The 22491-nt window shown below is 38.5% G+C and overlaps 1 protein-coding gene across 1 annotated transcript in view; it reads right to left on the reverse strand.

Annotated features, from left to right (window-relative positions):
- ITGA4 (integrin subunit alpha 4) overlaps window positions 1–22491 on the reverse strand; it is a 60667-nt gene that overhangs the window by 16482 nt on the left and 21694 nt on the right. Inside the window, exons 3-15 of the mRNA XM_035901444.1 lie at window positions 20232–20234; window positions 15533–15639; window positions 15307–15436; window positions 13917–13984; window positions 13120–13249; window positions 9106–9191; window positions 8714–8773; window positions 8484–8621; window positions 7350–7461; window positions 4185–4279; window positions 3708–3798; window positions 2302–2347; window positions 1769–1923 (exon numbers count right to left, since the gene is read on the reverse strand). Coding sequence (XP_035757337.1) covers window positions 1769–1923; window positions 2302–2347; window positions 3708–3798; window positions 4185–4279; window positions 7350–7461; window positions 8484–8621; window positions 8714–8773; window positions 9106–9191; window positions 13120–13249; window positions 13917–13984; window positions 15307–15436; window positions 15533–15639; window positions 20232–20234 — 1221 coding nt within the window. The remainder of the gene's footprint in view (window positions 1–1768; window positions 1924–2301; window positions 2348–3707; window positions 3799–4184; window positions 4280–7349; window positions 7462–8483; window positions 8622–8713; window positions 8774–9105; window positions 9192–13119; window positions 13250–13916; window positions 13985–15306; window positions 15437–15532; window positions 15640–20231; window positions 20235–22491) is intronic.

Genomic DNA, 22491 nt, shown 5'->3' on the forward strand with positions numbered 1-22491 from the left:
TGCATGATGACTGATCCCTGATAGATGCTCTTACATCAGGGATAGTTTTGTCAAATTATATTTATAGTTTTCTATCAGAATCTATCTAAAGAAATCCTGCTTCATTTCCTTACAGGGCTGACATTAAATTTCAAGAAACAGACAAGTCAACAGACACTAACAAATGTGTAACTTCACATTTTTTTCTATTTAAGTTAGCATGGATTGCTATGATAACAAACTGTAAATAAGTTTCAGAGCATTACTGATCTATTACTTCTTAATGTCTGCCAAAGGTTGAGTTAGGATATTCAGAATTTTGTCTAGTCTTTTTTATTTAAGTTGAAAAGCCTTATGTCCAAATCCAGCAAGGGTAATGCAGTCTGACTTGTTGCTTTCACAACAGATATGAATTTCAAAAGACCTGAACTTGAAACTTTACAGTTCATCATTGGATGTGTCCTCTGTATTGCGTTCCTAAAGGATATTGTATATTCTCATACAGAAGATTTAAGCAATTTGATTTTATATACCATGTATTTGCAGGGCTGTTCACAGTTTACAAATAGCACGTGACAAGTAGGTTGAAAGCACCCAGGCAATACAGTCAAATTTAGACAGTAAATAATTTTAAGTAAGTTCATTGTGAATATTCCCTCCAGTAGATATTGCTTCAAGCAATACCAGTTTTCGCCAAAAGCAAAATATGCATTATATAAAATATAATACAAGATATGTTTTCCAATTTTGATGGGACTCCCTCTCTTTCACATAATGTTCCATAACAGCACAAACAGGTGCTTGAGCTGCTTTATGAAGGGAACGTCTTTTCTCTATTGCTAAGTGGAAGACTGCATCCTACAGCAGTCCCATGTGGTTCGGTCCACGTCTGGGAGGACTGCTTTTAGAGGACATCTGAATATCATGCTGAATAATCCCTTTGATTCTACATTAAGAAAAGACATTCACCCACCATTAATTCCCTACCTAATTGCAAAGCAACAGCCCAGACTTTTGCATGTGGGAAGTTCAGACAAACTTGACAGACACTCCTGTTGGACCCTATGCAAAACAGAATATGGTCCCTGGGCAACTACAAGAATGTGTTCACAGAATAAGTGCACTCTGTTTCTTTGTGAACCCTGATGGCGTAGTATCCCATTCAAAAACCTATCAAAATGATGGATCTAGTTATTATGATGCTACGAAAGGGACCATCTGAAATGGCATCATTACAATGTAGTTCAAAAGTATGAGTGTGAATCTAAACACACCACTGTTAGGTAAGTTAATTCAGGTACCAGAATTAGCCTATCTACAATGATACTGTTTTAGTGCTGCTGCAAAACCCATATGAAAATATCACCAAATGGTTGTGCACAGCCCCAGCTGAATTCTTTAGCATCACAACCCAGCTAACAAGCTAAAAATTAGTCTTTGTTCCTCTAAACCAGTTGCTATCCAAACTTTAGATTACTTTGTTGATGCAATAGATAACTTGGAGTTCTACCTTCATCTTCAAAATATCTCACCCTTTTTAATGTCACTCTCTTCTAGGCTATGTAACTCCAGTAGTCCTTGTAGGGATGTGCTGTTATTCTAAACTGAATAAAAGTGTAATGGCTCAATGTTATAGGGTAACTATGAGCTAAAAAACGTGTCCATGTTTTTAATTTTTCATTTTATACTGAACTCAGATTAATAGACCACTAAATACCAATAGCATTATCCTGTAAATAGGTACATTTAAAATGAATACATATACTGGAATTTTTTCCAAGTAGCTTACCAATATAACCAGGTACCTCTCGTCCTGTATAGGTAAAGCATATCTTTAAATTCATACAGGTGGCAGGCTGGTCATTTTCCATGCAGTTTAAATTAGTTCGATTTATTGAATTAGGATGTTTTAAAGAAGCTTCAACAATTATCACTGGTTTCGTTCTAAGAATAAAAAAGAGTTAATGTTCACAAAACACCAGAAATAGCTCACAGAATGTCTGCAGAATCTAACAATGCCTGACAGAATCTATTTTTATATTTTATAATTATCATTCTTTAAGCTGTCTGCATTTTTCAGAATCCAAATAGTTGTATGCACATTATGTGTTGGCTCAAGAAGTTTCAGAATATTTTCTTTTTCTTCAAGGAGCTTACTTAAATATTTCTATTGTAGAGCATTCTAGAGCCTAATGACTGAAGTTCAAGACACCAAGAAGAGTATCACGAGGTTAAAATATGCTACTGAGTTTTATTAAACTGCATTAAAAAATACAGCTAAATTGTATGGTCTTTAAAAGCACTGAAGTGTAGCAATCTTACCTCAGCACCACAGCAGAATCAGAGAGAAATGCACCGACTGCTACATCTGTACAAAAAACCAAATCAATAAGCATAATTTGTCAACTGGAATTACTTCTCAGGTACAAGTATTTTGTAGCACATTCACCTTTTGTTCAGCACTAAAACACCATTTGCCCTTTATTTATTAGAAGGCATATGCTAATATTCAAAGGTGGTATTCTCCGCCTAGAAGATGATTCCTCAAATACTTGTCCACTGTCCGTTAATGCTGCGTGCTAATTTGCTGGACTTGCAGATATGGTAATGTGATAATCTGATTTCTAATCCGCAGTTAAGTGGCTGATGCTGAAGGACAATTCAGCTAAATAGGAGGTACTTGCCTTCTTTTTAATCCAAATATTCAACATTGCTATACACACACCCCCCTATACATAAAAAATTCAGTTATATATATCTATAACTATATATATATGTATGAAATTATACACAGAGATAGATAGAAAAAATTTATTTAATTTATTCCAAACTGAGTGAAAACTATTAATGCAATAAGGATAGAAATATACACAGTACATATATGTCTCAAATGAGGTAGCAAAAGTGAATTATCAGCTGAGTCTAAATGATACAAGGGTCTGAGGATGTGACTCCCAAATCAGTAAACAACAGGTGACCTGAATGCAGACTACTTGTACGCTACCTCTTAGCCCAGCTTTACAAATGAACCTCGGTAACTCTTGTGTTGACACAGACAGAGCATACAACATGCACTTCATGACAACTTTATGCTTTTACACCCCCAGGAGCCAGACAGGCAATACTTGACCTGATGTAACTATGCTTATTCGCATAGTGTCAAAATGTTTTGACAATATATATAAAACAATGACCATATACTTGGAACTAGCTAAGTTGTTTTACACCATATTAGCATTTCTGTGTCATGCCCAGAAGAACTCCACAACAGTATTAATCTAATGCCGTGAGCCCTGACTCATATTAATGTATTGTTCACACAGACTGAGAGTCGTGGAGCTCATGGCAAAATCCAGACTATGTGAAAATTTTTAGGTTAGCACACTAGTCCGGACAACAAACGTGCTTCCAGTGCCCAAACTAGCTCATTGTGACACTAGCAGATGAGATGGCGGCTGTGAAAATATAAATTACATTTTTCTTCCTCTCGTGCACTATGATCTTACTATTATATCATTCTTAATCCTCAAATAATAGTTAGATGACCATGAAAACTGTTTGGCCTCAGCTTTACCTCTATTTTTTTTCTTCCCAAAATGCCAGATGTGACATGTCATCTTAAAACCAGATTTTGCTTCTGTTAAAAGTAACAAGTAGCACGGTAGGGTTGTTCCCTATGAATTTGTACTCTTTTAAAAAAGAAAAGTTAAAAAAGTTGTTTAATTCACCTTGATAACCATTGTTATCTGCATCGATGCCACTTGCTATGGATTGTCCAAACATTCTTAAAGAATTACTGACTTGATGTCCTTGTATTCTCTGAGGAGGGGGAAAAAAAAAAAAAAAGAGAGAGAAAATTATTTTGGGAAAGCTAATCTCTGAGTTACAATAACCAATGAAAAATGTTAGCACAACCATCCCGGTGCTGAAGGCAGCTAACTGCCTACCTGTGAAAGTGCACCTCTGAAAGTAACAGTCCTCAATTACTGCAAGTGTTATATCCCATAAACCCTGTCCAAGGCCTCCAAAACAATTTGTTTTTCTGTTACAGGTTGTATTATGACTGGAAATCACAGACAATGTAAAAAATTTATGAAGTCTTTTACAGTACCTCAGATGGACTGAGTGTTAAATGAAGGGAAAACCCTCTTGAATTTAAACTTAAGTTTTTTCTGGATTGATTAGTTTGCATTGAAAAAGCTTACCTGTGAAAATGATGGCATTATTCCGTCTTCCCTGCCATTGTATATATAAATAGCTCCTTTTAGATTATCTTCTTGTGGAGCCCCAATTGCTACATCTGTGGAGAAACAATTTAACAATAATCAGTTAACTAGGGAACATGAACAAGGAAGAGTTAAAGAAATCCAAATCATGATGCATGCGATGGCAGACCAAATTTATTTGACTGATTTCAAAGAAGTGCTGAAGATTAGATATAAAGCAAACGGACACAATACAGGCCAGCTCAGTAATCTGATTCTGCCTTAAGTACTATGTTTCTGAGCCAAATACAGCCATTTTGTTCAAGTCTGTTCCTACCAATACTGAATTTGACCCTTAAGAGGTTAAGAGGTCATCATGGAGAACAGCCAAAATGATCATGGTCTTTTTTAAATAAAAAAAAAAGCCTTATATTCATGGAATTATGATGATTTTTCTGCACTCTGCTATTCCCACATGGATTAAATCACTGAAACACAAGAAGTACTCTTATTACGCTGCCTGAAATGAACCATTTATTTTTCTATGAAATGTCCTTAAAAGCTGATAACAGGCTTGAACAGGCACTTAACAAGGAAATGAAGGTAGCTGGTCTGTACAAAGGGATGTGCTTTATGCCTAGATGATTTAATCCCAGAGGGGTGTGGCAACACATAAACAAACCAACCAACCCATCCACCCTCAACAGCCCTTACCAAAAAGCCCTGTGGTTCAAATAGCCAGAGGTTGTTAACCAAAAAAGTGGAGGGTGGGGAGATGAATTACATCATCTTGAAATTCACTAATATAAATCAATAATTGTGAACTTTAATTCACAAATAAGCAAAACTAAACTATCTTTAAATACTGTATGCTGCACCAAACCAAAATCACAAGAAAAGCAAAGCTCTGACAATTTCGTTTTACTGAACAATTGTCTGATTGAATCCAAATTGATTGAATCCATACTTTGGTGACTAAAACACACAAAATATGTCTCTCTACTGGTGAGATGAAAATAGGACAGCTAAGTTGTGCTAATTAGAATTACACATATGTTCTTGAGGAGGTCAGATTCTACACCAACACGCACAACATTATCTTCACATGGCTGATACTGTTGGGTTAGATTACTGAACAAGTTGGCTCTGCTGTGCTTTTTTATTATTTACTACAGACAAATGGTTTCTAACACCCAATTTCTCTTTATATTTTGCTTCCAGCTGTTTTTCTTACAAAATTTATTTTCCTACTGCCACTCTCAATATTGCTTCCACTTTTTCTTTTCAATGTTTTTGCTCCCTTCAAAAGCTAATCCACTTGTTTGCTCTGCCTCCCCCTGCAGCTTTAGGATGCCCGTTTTACATTATATTCTGTGTCATACATGTACTTTGCTATACTGCTATTAATTTGATTTTACTTCTCTGTTCCCCAACCCTACATTTGAATATGGTTTTCCTTTGCAGTTTGCAAATGGTTTGGGGCAAAAAATGAGACTTGCCTATAAAATTGTGAAGGTAATGCAAAACAGGAGAAACAAAATCTATTAAGAGTTCAAGGAACAGGTACTAAGGGAAGGGGGGGGGGGAAGAAAAAAAAAAAAAACCTGGACTGCATTAAGGAAAAGGAGACCAGATAAGAAGAGAATGACTGTTCCAAGCTCTGCAGGTTACAGAACAAGACCAAGAACACAAGGCAAAGGGAATAGTGAAAGAAGAACCCTGGATGATAACTGCAAATAAAAAGGGTAATTCAGAAGCGTTGGGAAAGCCATGGACCTGGTAAAGATACAGCCCAGAAAAAGCTGACAGTTTTTTGTACAACGGATATTATCTCCCTGCATACAGTCCAAGTTTTGATGACGGAAAAAATGAAACTGTTTATGAATTTTTGAACAGTAGAAAATGCCTGCTGTATTTTTATCCTGTCCCTACACAGCCTATTATGCCTGCCCTTCTGCTAGTGGGGAGTACATGCCAGTTTTTCAGACAGGAATACTGGCCATTCCTATTTGTTTGAAATCATGACAAGATGAATGAAGCCACTGGGCCAGGTCCCCTCTGCTTGTCTTCAGTCTAGCTGGAGGCCTCCCAGTTGGCTGTGTTTTTGCAGGCTACCTGAACAGCTAGTGAATGGTCTTGGAAAGAAAGAAGCTGAGAGCAGTAGACCATGGGGCTTTCTGTAGCAAATACATTTTAAGCAGCCTAACTGGAAGCAGAGGGGAAGTAGAAGGCAATGACAGTCACTCTAGATGTTTTAACACATCTTATATCCTTTCATCTGTTTTCTTTAACTGAAATACCTTTTATCTATAATTTTTGCATGGCATTCTCTTTTCAATGTCTATTACTTTTATGCTTATTACAGAGGTTAGACACAAGTCTGGAGACTGAATCTCTCTGCCCTCTGAGCAGGTTCCCTCTCAACAATATCAATGGAAATTTCATCCCATATTCTCATCATAGAGATGGTGTTTCAGTCTGGGCAGTAGGGAAGATGGGAGGATATTCTCAGTTTTTCTTTAGGCACCAAACTTTATGTGCCTGAAATAGATGCTTCTGTATAGACAACAGGAAGAAAAAGCTCCCTCAGAGCCCCATTAACATTTTTAATTTATTATCGGGGCATGGCCATCAAAGTCCTTCCCTGTGTTCTCCATCCTAGCCCCACTGGGAGCCAATGCTAGGCAATTCATGAGACATCTGAGGGCTTGAGTGGGAAGTAGTCCCACAATAGTTTCCCAATTTGCAGTTCGTTTTTGATATCGCTGTGCATTTAGTACTTCCTGTTGGTGACACAAAAGCAGATCTTGACTCAATGTGTAATTTTTATTGATGTTACAAAATTGCCAAATTGTTCCTCAACTGTTGTCTCACATGTCTAGAACAGGATTAGGAATTCCACTTGAGGTCCAGCACCCAAAGTTACAGACTATGTTACTACCTTATGCTCATGCTCTTTATTAAAGCGACAGAACCTAATTTCTTGGTATTACACATCAATGACCGTGAAACAGCTATATTTCAAATCAGTGGCCTAGAAAAGAAAGGTCAAGTCACCAGCTGAAAATCTTCTCAGACTTCCATAATCCTCGTGTTTATTGTGGCAGTCCACTGCTCAGAGAGAATTAAACCCAAGGGGTTTGGGGGTTTTTTTTAGATGCTTACCTTCAAACCCATCATTATCAATGTCTCCTAGATTGGCTATGGACTCTCCAAACCTGGCTGCATATGAGTCACTCCCACTGAGTTCTATGTTCAGTTCTACCATCTTTGCGTCCTGAAGGAAAACAGAGTCAATGGCACATTAACAAAGCATCTTCCAGGTGACCTGGAATATTACTCAAAATGTTAAAACTGCCTTGAATGCCAATATATAATCCTACTGAATTCTTTGGTGCAGAAGTGAGCATTATCAAAGACTTTTAACAGTATTTACTGTAAGAATAGCAAAGAGTAAGAAAGTTGTTCTTTAAGAGAGAGAACAGCAATGTGTTCCCATTACAGCAAACACCTGTAAACAGCAGCAAGCTTGTAACAGAATACAGGGGCTTACTGCTCTGCATAAACTGCATTTGCTAAAAAGGTAGTAAACGGTAGCTGCTTCAAAGCTATTGTATGGGCCTTAGTTAGTTGTAGGTATCCTGGAGTGACTTAGTTCTCTGTGAGGAAAACATGTTAAGAAAATGTTATTTGCAAGCATAAGAGAAAAAATATGTATTGGTGTGGAGAGGAAAGGAAATGAGATACAAAGATAAAATTTACAAAGACAGAAAAATTCAAAATCACACAAAAAAATAGTGATTATACTTTCACATCTGATCCTTAAAAAGAATAAAAGGAAGCTAATTCTAATGCATGATACGTCCAGTTACTTTATTTGCCAAACTGAAGACTACCAGTCTCCTTCCTTACTGGTACAATTAACTGCACGCAAATTTTTCATTCCTTGTTTGTTTCTGAAGTGCTAAATAAGGTGCTTTTCACGTGCCAGTAAAGCAGTAAGCATGGTAAGGGAGGAGAGCTTGCAAAGAGACTGCAGTGCCAGGCTGCCTCCACCTGAAGTTACTAAGAAACAAAACCAGTCTGTCCTCAGTTCTAATGCCAGCGTAAGCTAAAACGCATTACAGTTTGTATAGCCAGCCTTTGCAGGTGTGGTACACAGTCCTGCTGGGATTATCATTGCAGTTCTAGAGTTATTTTTCCTATATCCTAAAATAATCTGTGATAAGAGAGAGGAAATCTTAGCTTGTTATACTAGAATGACCGTGTTACCATGTGTTTTTAAGAGAAAATACTTACAGAACCTGAATTGATATAGACATAAACTCTTCCTTCTTCTCTGATGGTACTTTGCATTGGAGCACCAACTAGCAAGTCTGAGAGGCCATCTGAATTCAGGTCCACAGCACAAACTGCAGCTCCAAAGTAAGAACCAAGCTGTGTGCAAACAAGAAATCACATTATTTTTGAATTTTGATGAAGACATGCTAGAAGTTCTAAGGTGCAGGAAAGTAGCATGAAGGATTTACCTTTTTACCCTTTAGTTCAAATAGAATATTTAGTTGCTTCCCAATGCTAAAAATATATGCCTAAAACAAAAACAAAATGTAAGTGGAGTTCAGCAAACAGTAATCTCAAATACTTTCCTGTGCTTTCTCTACAGCATGTGCTAGAGAATCAACAAAGCAACACACAGTATCACAAGGTATAGCTATTTACTGTTTCGTGTCTGTACCTTTCTCTAGCACCATAGTTCACAGCGTTACCTAGACTATCTTCCCTCATTCCTTCTTAGACTTTTCTTCCCATGAGCAATCATACGTATCTGATACTTGTCTTTAATATGTTAATCTAAATTGAAAATCACAGGTGGGTATGCAAGGGTATATTCTTCAAACCAACAGTATAGACAATCTCTTACTTTACCAGTCTGCTCCTGTTGGGGTGCCCCTCCAATTACTTCCATACTGGCTGGTGTCAGAAAGTGTCCAGCTCCAACAGAGTATCCTGTAAAGTAGAAATACACTATTCAATACTGGAAGTGCTATAAAAAGAAAAAAAAAAAAAGGGAGCATGACGTACAAAAGCTGTCAACACCACAAATTATTGTGAGTCTGACATTCAGACCTCATGCAAGTTTGCAATGAAACAGAAAAGAAAATTTTTCAAATGTAAGCAAAAGGTCGATACAAACAGTAAGTTCCAGCAAGCAGAACAAGTATCAGAAACACTCATTTCTTCCCAGGACCTCAATTAGCTGCCATACTTTAAAAGCCAATAAAATAAATTGCAAACACCTTCTGCAATGCATAGTCTACAGTTGTTCAGTGAGTCCATATTGTAACACAAATTAAAACAATCAAATGTCCATACAGTGCAATGTGGAGACACTTGACTCAATTATTAGCCTTTGACTGTTGTAACTGGACTGCAGAAAAATGAAACATAGTGCTACTTACATGCGCGTACATGTATACATACTCATACACAGACAGCATTGTGGATACACACATATGAGAATGCCAGGAACAAATCGGAGCAAAAGCTTAACTATGTAATAAGAAAATGTTGCATGAGCTTTTCTAACTGTATCTACATAATGAAGTATTTCTGTATGTGGAGACAGCTCTTAACAAACAGGACCGTATTTTGGTGCAGGTGTCCAGCCTCAGAATTGCGAACTGAAGGCTAAAACCTTAAATTTGTGGCTACACAAGTCATCCTTACTCTTTCCAAAATACATTACGGCTAAGTTGAAACAGGGAAGACAGTTAACATATCATGCTACTCTTGAATTTACTGAATGACTGTTGATTTTCACAGCATACAGGGAAAATGGAAAAAAAATCATCTTGGATCAGATGAGACTGAGCATTAAATCTTTCATCTGTGAAGACAACTGTCTAGAATTCAAGTTCTCATTAAGCCAGCTTTTTCTTTTCACATTTTAAGCTAAAAGAGGTACACAAGGCAATTTATCATTTAAAGGTCAACACCTAGTTTTTACTTATTCAACAAAAAATTAAGCCTAAGTGGATGAACCTTAATTTACCTCCTCTGACTTTTATTTTCTAGTTATTTTGGTTTGCTGAAGTATAAACATTGGTAATTACAATTAATTTTTTTTTTTAACCCAACAAAAAACCCCAAAGCCAAACACACTAAAAGGAAGTATAGTAATCAGATAGTCCTCATTTTTACTGTGGTATTAAAATGTCTGGTGGGGGAAGGATTACATAATTGACCCTTTAAATTTAAAGGCATAGTCAAATGAAATTTTATTTCTAACCCCAGAATTCTCTCCTGTTTAGCATTACTACAGGTTTACAGTTTTCTGAAATGTCATTTGCCATTCTCAGATTCCTAGAAGAAACTATTACTTTGTGATTTGTTTAAGGCAGTTTGTTAACTGCCTAAGGTTACTCTTTCATCAGGCCCAAATGATTTGAAAGACTGACAGACTTACTACTTTTAAAAAACGTGGGTTATTAATCTCCAAGATGCTCTGAAGTAGTCAGGGAAATACTACCAAATGTTATGTATTACCAGCTTATCTTTCTAACTTCCTTCTTTCTTTTAATTTTCTGGTACTTAAACAGCTTTGTTTCTTCCAACTTATGGAAAATGTTATGATCCTTTTGCGCGCTCTTCCTGTGAACTTTAACTTGTTAATTATTACTCTTTGACAATTTAATGAAAAGTGTAAATAAAGAAGACAGCTTCTCAGTCTTTGCCAGAAGAAGTAAAGTGTAAATAGATAATTATGTCTAGTCATTTGCTTGTCACAATATACTTCCACCACTTCATAAGGATATTTTTGTTCCTTATTTAAGGGAGAGGTAAATTAAGTCTTCCAAAAAAACCCCAAAAAACCCCAACAACCCAAACCCAAAAAACCACAACCAAAAAAACAACAAAAAAACCCCAAAAACCAAACTCACAAACTTTGGTAACAGAATTAACCCTAAATAGATTCTGGCTTTAAAACGATGCCAAAGATGGGACAGAACAGAAGCTGATGAAAGGGAAGGAGGGTACCTTTACATTCTTTCAACTACATTATGTATTATGAGGGAACAAAGTGGAGGTTTAAGTAGCATGGAACAGTTCAAAATGTAAGGTTTATCACAGCTGCTACTGTACACACAGATGAGCCAGCGGTCTCTTTCTCCACTTCCTTGTAGAAAGGGCAAGTTTAGAGGGCACATGGCTCTGCCAAGCTAGCGTGCTGGCTGTTACGGTTGCACCAGGCCACTGGAGAAGCGTTTGTGAAGGAAACTCCAGCTGATCTCAGGTCCTGGATAGCCAAGGGAACCAGAAGAGACCATTCATGTGTGGGGAGGCTTTCCCCTGCACCCTCCCCAGCACAGTCCTTGTGCAAGCTTTCACCAATTTGCCTGTATCTGGCTTCTGGCTATCAATTACTTGACTTACTCATTACAGAAATTATACTTGCAGGAGCAGAAGTCTGGAATGGGCATTTTTCCCCAGACAGGTGCAATATTCTTTCTGTTGACTGTTACCGGAAAGCTGGAGCAAGCATTCTCTAAAGTATTTCATTTGTCCCATGAAAGATTAGAAACGTTACTGGTTAACCATAGTGATCTGGGTATCTGATCACCTTTTTTCACCCAGCATCTCTTTTGCTGGACTTTACCCAACTTTGCCCAACTGCAGCCTTGCAAGGCTCAGTACTGAATTCTGAAGCATTAGCCACTTTGTATTTCATAACAGTTATTTTGTAACATATGCCTGCTTCCTGTTGTCAAAAGAGTGAAATCAGAAACAGGAAATGTTTATCCACATGAACCGGATCTATGAATGGGAAGATGTAAAAACCATGGTCACAGGCAAAAATATTCTCGCTCAGGAGCTCATCAACACATACAAATATCTTAAGGGTGGATGTCACGAGGACGGAGCCAGACTCTTCGCAGTGGTACCCAAGGACAGGACAAGGGGCAATGGGCACAAACTGAAACATAAGAGGTTTCAGTTGAATATGAGGAAAAACTGCCTTACTTTGAGGATGACAGAGCACTTGGAACAGGCTGCCCGGAGAGGGTTGTGGAGTCTCCTTCTCTGGAGATATTCCAAGCCCGCCTGGATGAAGTCCTGTATAATATGCTCTAGGTGAACCTGCTTCAGCAGGAGGGTTGGACTAGATGATCTCCCGAGGTCCCTTCCAACCCTTGCCATTGTGTGATTCAGGAAGGACAGACAAGCTTTTCTTAATGTGTAGTGAGAAAACTGAAGCTGCTCATGGTTCTAGCATAAACCCCTACAGATTCTAGCACTAAATCCAGCTAATTACTTGGATATAAGTACATGAATAGGAGCTTCATGGCTTGCTTTCCAGGCGTTCATAGATAAAGTTTGCCCTCCCATGTATCCAGACCAAGATATGGTTGGAATTTAAAAAAAAAAAAAAAAGAAATAATGATTGGAGGCAAGTCTGTCTCTTAAGATCACAGCATACTTCCCCTTAATGACAATGCAATTAAGACTCTTTTCCTTGCAGCTTTCACTGTAACCAACTTCTCATGTTTCTGCTATATGTGAAATCATTATGTCTTTTGCTATGAAGGCCCTTGGCAGCATTTCAGTATTAACAGTGAAGTGCAAACCATTGCTACCCAGGAACATATCTCTACCGTCTAAATCAAGAAATGATAGAAACTATATGTTAATATCTGGATAGTGGAGAGAGGATAAAAACATAAATCCAATGTTTGAGAAGCTTCCATGTAAAAAGAACAGAGAGGAAGCCTTATAATTAAATAATATTTAACAAAATCAGGACACATCTTTAGAACCGTCGCTTCTGGCATTAATAAAAGACACACTGATAAACACTGTGCACTCACTTCAAGATCAGCTATTTAGCTAATTCTTTGACTTGCATTTTTGTAAAGTATTAAATATTTTTAAGTACCTAGATAACTGCCAAATTTCACTTGGTTGTTTGAATCTGTATAAGCACGGATTTTATTTGCAGTTGTATTGTATACAAAAACAGAACCAGTCCAATAAAATGATCCAGGGGCTCCCATTATAATTAAGTCCTAAAAGAAAAATAAAACAAAGTCATGTTATTCCTATTTAAATATTCATGAAGAGAGCAAAACAAGTCAAATGCTTTTCTTTAGATCTCCATGCCACTGAGATCCACCTGACTCAGTACTGGGGGATTACCACTAGATCACAGACAAAGTTTTTCAGACTTCCTAAAAATATGGTTATTAAAAACTTTGAGCTGTGAACAACTTAAAAGACAGTAACAAACAGGGTATTCTCTTCTCAAAGGATTTTTTTAGAAATCATAATCTTAGGGTGAAATGGAGATTAAATAATACAGACTCTTACTCTGTAAAGCAAGAAGGTAAGCTTTATTAGTGTTAATGTTACATCAAACAGATTACTTTGAAGAGAATAATAAAACTTCATACTCTGTTGTATTCACGCTCTTTTTTCCAGATGAAAAGTAATTTTGGATGTAGTAAGGTGTAAACGTATTCTTGGGAATAAAAAGTGTTAGTTGGGAATTATCACGCAAGTCTTCCCACAATTCAATTAAAAAGAAATGGAAAAAGTCTGATTTTTCACTCCCACAAAAAATACAGTGTTAATGTTTGCATTTACATATACTTTTATGTATGTACACATACATGTAAGTGTGTGTGTATATATACATATGTATGTATGTAACATTTTGGTATCTTTAATACACACCTCAATGTAAAAAGTAGACATTCCAGCCTGGCACGACCCATAGTTTTCTCCAAACTTTCGCACATAATCTGGGAACAGGCAAGAAATATTAAAAAGTATGAGAAACGTGTAGTTTCAGAATTTGTTACCAGGTCTTCAACAGAAGTTGAGACAAGTTAAAAAAACTGCAAAACAAAACAACATTAGTTTTCAGTTCTGTAATAAAACTAGCAACACTGGTTTCCACTGCATAGCCTTTAGGTTCCATATAGTATTGGAACAAACTCAAAGCGCTATGCATCACTTCATCACAGCTTCCTTTGAAATCTTGTGACTTCAAAGGCTAAACTTCTCCTTTTGAATTTTTCCATTAATGAAATAGCGCAAATAGTCTGAGCAGCACAGCTAGATAAGCTTAACTCTTCTCTTCCACACTGTACTATTTAGGCATAATCTGATTGTCGGGCTTATGGATCTTGATAGGAGTTGCCCTGATGTTCCACTAGTGCTCTGAGGGGCTTGTGTTAAGGGCTACCTTAGGCATATTGGTATCTATCATCCTTAGCAGCTGTCTTTACTTCCAACTGTCCCAGCTCTGTTTTCCTGCTTTTCTTTGCTGACTGCCTCCCATCAGGGTTCCCTTCATCCCATCCATAGATTTGTTCACTTAAAAAGTCACTGAAGATAAAACCATGATTTCACCAACGCTCGTAACAGGCTCTGAAGCCAGCAGTGGGACGTTCTATCAGTCTGCACGGAACAGCCAGATTGTCAGCTCTTCCTTGCATTGGCTAGGGGCAGGGTAATGAGATTGTTCTCCTGGATGGGAGGGAGGTATGAAAGGGAAGGCAGGGATGGACTTGATAGCTTCAGGTCTTGACTCTTATTCTGCTCCTGCTGTCCCCTGAGGAAGGACCACTGAAGGTCTCACACCACAGCAGTGGCCTTGGCAGAAGGCAAGTAAGGAACAGAGGTACACACTGTGTCAAGGAACCATGGCAGCTTTGTATCAAAGGCTAAGGAGCAGGCAGCAACAATCACTTGCAGGTATTACTGCTGCTCTGCTGTGAGGCACTCTCCTGATCAGAGCGAGCAAATGACAGAGTTAAGGAAGGAAGGATGTCCTCTACTGGCCTATTTTTGAGAAGCACACATCCTTCAGTGATCCAGTCCAAGGAGCAAGTATTCTGATGCCCTATTTAAATTATTTTTTTGCCTGTTGAAAGAAGCTTTTATTTGATGTGATAAACATCTTGCTAACAAGTTTACATCATAAATTGGGCTCGTATCATCAGTACTCAATCTTCAAACCTTTGGCTGCAGAAAACCTGCTCAGAACTCTTCATGAACTACCCACCATGCCATTATGTATCTTACCCTTCCCTACAAAGGGCCCAAGCATTCCACTTACCTACATAGCATGGGGTTATGCGTCTACTTAGTTCAGTTCGAAAATCAGAAGAGACAGCAAAACAAATACCATATGGGAGTTTGTGTTCACTTTTTATGTAAAAGATATTTTTCCATCTATGCCCACAAGCCTATGGATGAAAAACAAACAAACAAACATGACATTTGACAGAAGCATGAGGTAAAGGCAGTCTGACAGACACACAGCTCCAGCGGTTAATACATACAACGATAGATCCATTTTCTTTTGGCTGCCTTGATAAGCTGACACCCAGCCACTGATTGTCACGCTCCTCCAAACAAGTCTTCCCACAGTAATCTCCATTGGGGTTGCCTAGGACACAAAGACCAATGCTCTGAACAGGGGGACAAGCTGAACGGCCATATGGTTGGTAACAGGAGCATCCATCTCCCCTACAGGAAGACTGCAGTAACTCAGGTTTGGAGGACCTGACCTCTGTCTCTGTCTTACGTAGGCCATGTAGATTTTTCACTTTCTTCTTGAACATAGCCAAAGGGAGCGCATACTGGTTCTGAACACGACAGCTTGGCAGTCAGGACTAGATTCTCCATCGTTATTGAAATTAAGACAGAAAATTACATTACACCATTACACTCAGTCTGATGAAGAGCTGGCTTTGCAAGTGTTGTTCAGCCTAAAAGTTCATAAGGAACACAAGTAATACCTGTGAGTGCTACCTAAACTCTATCCAAAAGCAAGCATCTCTCCAACTACATATCTACTGGTAGCAGAGCTTACAATGTTCTCTACTGCAAATGCCTATCAAATAAAGGGTGTATAACTGCAATCTCTACTGGGGATGTCAGATCATTATGTATGCATATCCTGTGTACATCCTTGCACTGTTGCAATTACTTAGCAGTAGCTCTTTGGTTTTGCTCTTAAGGAGAGTTGATTTTTAAAACCTTAGAGAACACAGTGAATTTTTTTCTAACTCCTCCAAAAGTATTGCCATGTTAGCAAATATTTACTTCCTTCTGGAAAGCAGTAGTGGTACCCGTGGTAAGAAGCTGCACTTTTTAAAGTATTCTAAGTTATATAAAGCAAGCTTTTCATTTGTGATATGTTTGTATGAATAAGCATTAACCAAATTACTGAACCAGTATTTTCTATGCATTGGTGAGATACAGTTTATGAAAAAACTTCTTACAAAATAAGGAAACACATCATGTCATTTGAACAAGCTCTTCTGCATAATTTTTAAGACTTTCCCAGATTCAATGCAGTTACTGGTGAACCCAAAATTTCTGAGCCTCAAGGGGTTTAGTTATCCAGAAGAGGGCGCCAAGTACAGAGTGCCACTGCTGACGGGGACATGGTTTGAGAGGAGAACACATAAACCAACACCCCCCAAAACTGTGCTCACACCAGAGCTGAAATTTATTACTGCTCAATGCATTAGAGAGTTTAAATAAACACAATCCTAATTTAGTGTACTTGCTGAATTCCTTTTACAGGAAATACAACTGCACAATATTGATTAAGTATGGAAACAGAATAAAGGGATGCACCTTGTCTATTTAGTAACCAGGAAAAAGATGAATGACTGTGGGCTTTGCTACATACCTTCTCACAACCAACACAGACTTAAATGATTTTATACCTAGGATGTCATGGACTGTTTGAGAGGAAATACCAGATTAATGGAATCAAGATAATTCTTTATCACATGGTAAGAAAATGTCAGGAGAAGCGTTTGTAGGAATAAAACCCAACAACCATCCTTAATTCAGAGCTTGTTCCCTGCTGGTTTGTGACAGGCCTAGGCAGTGACATTTGTCTGAACAAACTGCTGGAGCCTTGATTTCTTCTACTTCCATACTATCTCTCCGCTTTTTCCAAACATCACGCTTTCTCCCTGCTCCAATGGAAAGACCAGAGTAGGGCAGTCAGGAACCCCTCACCACACTGCAGAGAGGGTGCAGTGTGCACCCTGCACACTGCAACTGTACTCTACCGTCTTACATAAACAACACCCTTCCCAGGGTCAAAAAGCATCTGATTCTCCTTCATCTCTTCTTCTTTACCGCTTCCTCCCCCACCTGCCTTTCCCTAAGACATCATGGAAGTAGCATGCAAAATCCAAGTAAACAAGAACCGACCTTAGCACTCACAATGACAGCACATTCAATTGCCTTTGGGCCAAGAGATTTTATGTTACTGTAATTTAATAATTCCTGTAGGTCACCCGAGGAATGGTAATTAACAACATGCAGGCTCTTACTGCAAGACAAGCACGAACTAAAATGCCTGACTTTAAAAATCTATGAAAAAGAAAAGCAGAAAAGCAGTTATCAGTTACTGAGGTTTAAGTAATAAGCTTCCGGATTCTGCTACTTGGCTAATGTCAGTGACATGAACTTCCACGTACTGAATATAGACTATTTTCAGACACAAGTTTGGAATTTAGTTTTGGAATTTAATTTTGGAGTTATGTCACATAGAACTCCTCACTTCCTAAGGGAGACATTTCCATGGTTTGCATCAATTATAGAACATGTTAATCGGATCAAATTCTCCTCAGAAAACAAAATTCCATTACACTCCCATGTGTAAGAATTAATCCTCCTTTAAATCAGAAAAGGTACTTCTGGTAACTTTCTTCTAGCAATGCTTTCTGTCCTTCTACGACAATGACTTATCTGCTTTATAGTGTATGTAGATTTGCAGGAAATGGAAGAAGTGGAGAAGACCAGTATCATAAATCTAGATCCTAAGAGGCTTTCCGAGACTTTCTGTCAGTAAGCCAAACAAGACCAGCTAATGATGATGTGAAAGATAAGAGGAAGTTGTTTTTCTCATCTCAGTATTTTCATTCCTGTGCCTATTTCAGAGGTCCGTAACAAGAAAAAGCACCACCACTCCTTCAGGCTTGTTGGACTGTATTCCCTTTTTCCTTGGTTCCAACATACCTCCTTGAGTCAGGTTCACTTTGGCCCTCTGCTGACCTGCTGTCTTATGTCTCCTCTCTTTCTCTGACTGGAAAATATTTTCCACCTTGGAAATGATAGGCCTTTGTGGGCAAGAGAAGCACGAGTTTGACATCCCAGACACCATGATGAGCCCCTGCTTAGGGTATGACATTACGACAGCTTTATCGAATGAGAAGAGAAAATTTTGTATTCTGCACAAGCAACAGAGCAGCACTGCATAAGCTCAAGAGGACATAGCAGCTTGGTTGCCTCAGGGGAAAGAAGCACGTGCTGTCATAAAGTCACAGAGAGATAAGTAATTGCCCAGCCTGTGTACATTACACAGCTGGAAGATACACTTCTGCTATAATCCCCGCTGCATGCATCCACAGAAACAAGCACAATCGCATACAAATAAGGTCACAACTTATAAAGCCACTTCTAGCTTTGGCCTCAAGGACTCTAATACAGATGTTTGCAATGTCATCTGAGAAACCAGTTTATATAACTTGCTCCAGTGCTTACCATGCCCAGCAGCCTCCCATGATCCTTTTTATCCTCCCAGAACTCCTCTGGTCCTATTGCTAATTGGTTAAAACTATGAAGTCTGTTGCAAAGATGACAAGCTTTCTAATATCCTGCTCCTAGATGTCAGGGCCTCATCAAGACTCTTTTTTCATTCATCCAGGGCAATCTTTTATCTTTTAACGGATTTGATAGGTCTTATCCCTCTTATCCTATCCCTCAAACCACTTCAACCCAAAATATTTTAGTTAAGTGCCAGATGTTTCCATAACTCTGTAACAGATCTAGGTCCGGAAGGTCCTGTCTTCCTTGGAATAGTATGGCTATTTCAAAGGAGATCACTGGCAGGGTGTGAGCAAAGCAAGTGACATGAAAAAGCCAAACTACCAAAGGCAAAACTTAGTGAAATCAAAGTTGATCAAACAGGTCTGTCTTTTGGGGAAAAACCATTAACAGTTCACTTTTCCATTGTAAGGATTCAGCTGGGGGAGCTAGAGGGCAATTTGTTCATAGGTTAATTGTAGCAGGGACTTGAAGGGTGGAAGGTTGAGACTGCAGGCAGAGCTTTCTGGCCTTATGTTAAACAGCATGCACTGAATTTACTGCGGACATTCATAGTTAATTTTTTTTTTAAATGGATGGCAAATTTTATAATTTTTTTCTGGTATTTTTAGCCAATGAATAGCTCTTTTTAAAATCTGAGAGCATTTTGTTGAAGAATTTCTGTAATAGGTTAAAACATGTAATGAACTTTGTGCAAGGCTCTCTACAGTAGTCTAGGACTAGCCCAAACTGATGTGGGCAAGCTCTTGAAATTCAAAAGACTATAACACTGGCAGAAGATGGGCACTTAGTGCTCCAAATAATAAACCTGAAGCACTGTATTTTATTTGTGCCTAGAGCTTCATTACAAGCCTCTGCATCTAACATAAGTCCTTGTTTAAAAATACTCCAAGTACAAATAAATCAGCAGTCTAGAATACTTGACACCATTGATAGAGGTACCACAAATAGTAAAGAAACACTCAAAACATTACTCCTCTATTCAGCAATCAGAGAGACATTTAAAAGTACCAGTGAGGGGTTAGGAAGACAAAGATTTGAAGTGCATCTCATGGCTACTCTTGACTCTTAAACCAGCCCAGGCCCCTACAACACCTTGAACAACATTAAAATTATCTAAACTATGCCTGGATGAGTTATTTCCAGATGCTGGGATGACTACAGCACAGGACTATTCCTTGCAACTCTTTCTCTACTGAGGAAGCAGATAGGAACGTGTGACACAAAAAAATACAACATCAGTTTCGTGTGCTCAGAGGCTTCCTAATTGTGCATGACTCCTTCATTAATTAGTTATGCCAGTTTCAAGGCTACTTTAGTGAAAGACAGCAAAGTGTTTTAACATATTTATATCTCTAAGTAATTCACATCCACTTATTACAGATGTCCAACATTTGGAAAAACCCACTTCTATTGCCCATTGTCAATCTCTAAATTTCTAGGAGTCATAATTAGAAACTTACTACCTCAAAGATTCTTTTACTGAAAGAAATGTGGATTCAAGTATTTAAGAGAAAGACAGAAATAGCTATTTCTCAATTTGCCTGCCCCAGCAATGTAATATATGTGTGCACATTTTACAGCGGAAATTACCACGTTCTGAGATCAGAACCCAAACTTGTCACTGGAAAGAATCCAAGCAGAAGAACGAGGAGGTCAGTGACTGAAAGACACAGCATCGATAAAACCATTATGTCCAAAAGTTGCTGACAGCCTGAATGAGTTAGACAAGAGATAATTAAGTTCAGCTTTGCAATTGCCAGTTCTCTTGTGTATTTCTGCGACCGCTCGTCAGGATGGCAGAAGCTTAACAAACCTCATATCCTACTTCATTTGCATCCCATGCACCACAGCCGCCTTTGGCTTCTTCATTGACCTCATTGACCTGTTTTACAATAGACCGCTTATTTTCGGGATCTACTTAACTTCAGAAATACTGTAGATGTACTTTAGTGATGTCAAAATGGTATCTAGCACTAGGGGAAACAAACATTTTGCAAAAATCTCTTGTGGTATCACTGCTTTTAAAAATGCAGAACAAGAGAGTAAACATCATTGTGTGATCTGTGGCCTCTAAACCTGCAAATAGAAGCTGTGTTAAATTAAGCCTTAGGAACCACATAAACATTTTCATTCACCTATTGCATCCTTTTGTTTAGAATCCTCTAAGCTACTGAGGAAAAGCCCATCAAGGTACTTTGTTAGACTTTTTGTTTCACCACTAGCTAAATGAGTAAGTCAAGAAGTACTGCAGATGTGTGTAGTTTTCAAAGAACCTGAAACTTGCTACCCTTCCCCTCCTTTCCTTCCCCCACGCAGTGAAGGACTATTTTTACCTCCAGTCCAGGAGTAGGGGTTTATTACCTCCTAGCCTATGCTATTTCACCACTTTAGTTGACTTCTTTGACTTCTGCAAGCCTCCTCTTAGAAAACAAGCAGCTGGAAAAAAAAAGCCTCTTTGTCATATATAATTTTTCAATAGATCTAATATTGGAATGAAATTACTCAAAAAAAAAAAAAGAAAAAGAAAAAGAACTACTTGAGCTGGAATAAGTTTAACTGCAGTTAAAGAAAGTTCTTTCTACAAGCAACTGCTTGTCCTTTCCCTATGTGGCTATAAGTAAAGCACCACTGAAGTATCTTAGGTTTTTGTAACTTAGTTACAAAAAATAACCCTTATTTCTATCTGTAAGAAAAAATTAATAGAACCCATCAGTTCTAAGTGTTATGCATAGATGTGTAGAGAAATAATTGTTTTAACATTTTTGTCACAGAACGCTGCGTTCTGCGCTGAAAGCCCATCAGTCCATGGTGTGCTGTTGCTTTCATTGGTTTCAAATATTTTGAAAACCCTTTCCCGCGCGTCTTATCCTTACTGGGCGGCAAGTTCATAGTTTTAACTGAACGATGGTCTTGGTCACAGCAGGATAGAAAGTTCAGGAAGCTTTCTATGCATAGCACAGGGACAGAATGAAAGCACTGTATGCAAGGGGGACAAGAACAGAGCCCAAAGCAGTTCATGCATATTCACAGTAACCCATTGCAAAGCGTTCTACTTTTTAACAAGTATCAAAGACTTGGAAGTTGGGAAAGTGCATCCAGTTACATCTCCCAGGCATGGGGACTGGCAAAGTAGAGAGGAGTTAGGTTAAACGTAGGAGCTGGTAAAATTGATTCAGTCAAAAATAGCTTTGTTCCTCCAAATGTCAATTTTTCAACATATCTGCAAGCAGGGAGAACTCATCTGGCAAGATGACAGTGGTTCAGAGTTACTTTAGGGTGGCTTCTATGAAGGGAAGGCTTTGCAGAAGAAAAGCTGATTTAGGCACCTATTTCCACCCCCACATCTCTGAGCTAACTACACTCGCCCTCTGCTCTGAAAGCTGAGCTAGCTTGCTGCTGAGAAGTACGACAGGCAGACCGAAACCTTCACGGGGCTTTTGAACTTTGTGCTGAAAGGTGCCACAGAAAACTGTGGGAACGGGAGCTGTCATATGCGACTTCTCTCAACCAAGTTTTGGTGCAATTTCTTTCTGTCCACCGAAGAAAAGGTGCCACCGTTGCTGCTTTTCAGCAATAGCGTTGATCTCGCCCTTCAGCGAGAGGAAAGCGCCAGTTTAATCTGGAAAGGACCCAGACGAAACGGGCCGCAGCCCGAAGCCTT

The sequence above is a fragment of the Egretta garzetta genome, unplaced genomic scaffold (genome assembly GCF_000687185.1).
Source record: "Egretta garzetta isolate BGI_Z169 unplaced genomic scaffold, ASM68718v1 scaffold539, whole genome shotgun sequence".
Lineage (NCBI taxonomy): Eukaryota > Metazoa > Chordata > Aves > Pelecaniformes > Ardeidae > Egretta > Egretta garzetta.